The sequence below is a fragment of the Otolemur garnettii genome, unplaced genomic scaffold (genome assembly GCF_000181295.1).
Source record: "Otolemur garnettii isolate 467f Iridium unplaced genomic scaffold, OtoGar3 scaffold00003, whole genome shotgun sequence".
Taxonomy (NCBI): Eukaryota; Metazoa; Chordata; class Mammalia; order Primates; family Galagidae; genus Otolemur; species Otolemur garnettii.
Window position 1 is genome coordinate 29,626,647 of NW_003852398.1, and position 1,523 is coordinate 29,628,169.

Consider the following 1,523-nt stretch of genomic DNA (forward strand, 5'->3'; position numbering starts at 1 on the left):
GTGGCAGGCACCTGCAGTCCCAGCTACTTAGGAGGCTGAAGCAAGAGGATCACTTGAGCACAGAAGTTTGCGTTTGCTGTGAGCTATGGTGCCCCAGCACTCTAGCAGGGGCAACAGAATGAGACTCTGCCTCAAAAACAGAGAGAGAGATAATAAGAGGCTGGATATAAGAGCAAATAGACAAGGTGCACCACAGACATTGTAACCACAGTTTACATATAAGGGAACCTGAGGCACAGAAAAACACATTACCCAAGATCACACAACAGGCAAATGACAGTGTGACAGCAAAGCCCCCACTATTAAACACCATGATCTAAGAGAAAGGAAAACATATGTCCATGCAAAAATTTGTACATGAATAATCATAGTAACAGTACTCATAGCCACTAAAACCCCAAAATGACCCACATGTTCCTCAACTATTGAATGGATACACAGTTCACACAATGGAATATTATCCAGCCATAAAAAAAGGAAGCGTTGATACACACTACAACACGTATGACCCTTGAAAATACCTAAGTGAAAGAAGGTGGTCACAAATGGCCACGTGGCCTATGGGTCCATTTATGTGAAATTTCCATACTAAGGATAAGACCAGAAAGCAGATTAGTGTTTACCTGGGGCTGCAGGAAGGGGAATGGGGAGTAACTAATGGGTATGGAGGGTTTTTGTTGGGGGGAGTGGTGATGAAACTCTTCTAAATTGAGATTATGATCATGCAATTATGTGATTATCCTGAAAGCCACAGAACTGTACACTTTAAGTGAATATATTTTCTGACATGTGAATTAAAGCTCAATAAGTACATAAAAAAAATTTTTTTAAGCATTTAAGATGACTCCAGATTTTGATACGTGCAGTGACACCCAGAGACCAGGGGAAACGTGAGACAGTTAGATACAAAGATCAATGCCAGATTCATGAATGAGACAGGTTCCTTGTCAGTCTTTCCAGGAGAATTAAACTATAAAAACCAGTGACAGCTTCTCCTGCTGCCAGGAAGCTGCCAGTTCTCTGTTAGCAGCTTACTCACGACCATCTGAAGGCGCCAGTGCTATTTCATTCCTAGCTGGTCCAAACGTGTTAGAGTCAGTTGATAAGAGCGTGCTAAATCCATCGTGTTTTGCTTTTGTTCTGCAGTTTTTGAAGAGCCGGAAGATCCAAGCAACAGATCGTTTTTCTCTGAAATTATCTCTTCGATTTCGGATGTGAAGTTCAGCCACAGCGGGAGGTATATCATGACCAGGGACTACCTGACCGTTAAAGTGTGGGACCTCAACATGGAAAACCGCCCCATCGAGACTTACCAGGTACAGAACCCCACCCTCTCCTAGGTATACTGAGCACTCCCTCCAAGCTTCCAAGTCAGCCTCTGCTTGCCGAAGTTGACAGCACAGAAGAGTAAAGGGCAGTACTTACTGATAAATTTGGGAGAAGGGTACAAGCTGTATGTGCCGCAGGATTTAAGATAAGGATGCACGTGGACTAAGTTCAGTGTAACCCCTATGGATTGGGCA

The 1,523-nt window shown here is 43.5% G+C and overlaps 1 protein-coding gene across 7 annotated transcripts in view; it reads left to right on the top strand.

The window, feature by feature from the left end:
• The window catches only part of PPP2R2B (protein phosphatase 2 regulatory subunit Bbeta), a 495,801-nt gene that overhangs the window by 481,916 nt on the left and 12,362 nt on the right, over positions 1 to 1,523 (top strand). For all 7 annotated transcript variants that reach the window (XM_003782069.2, XM_003782072.2, XM_003782073.2 and 4 more), the window contains one exon: positions 1,147 to 1,316. In XM_003782069.2, coding sequence (XP_003782117.1) covers positions 1,147 to 1,316 — 170 coding nt within the window. The remainder of the gene's footprint in view (positions 1 to 1,146; positions 1,317 to 1,523) is intronic.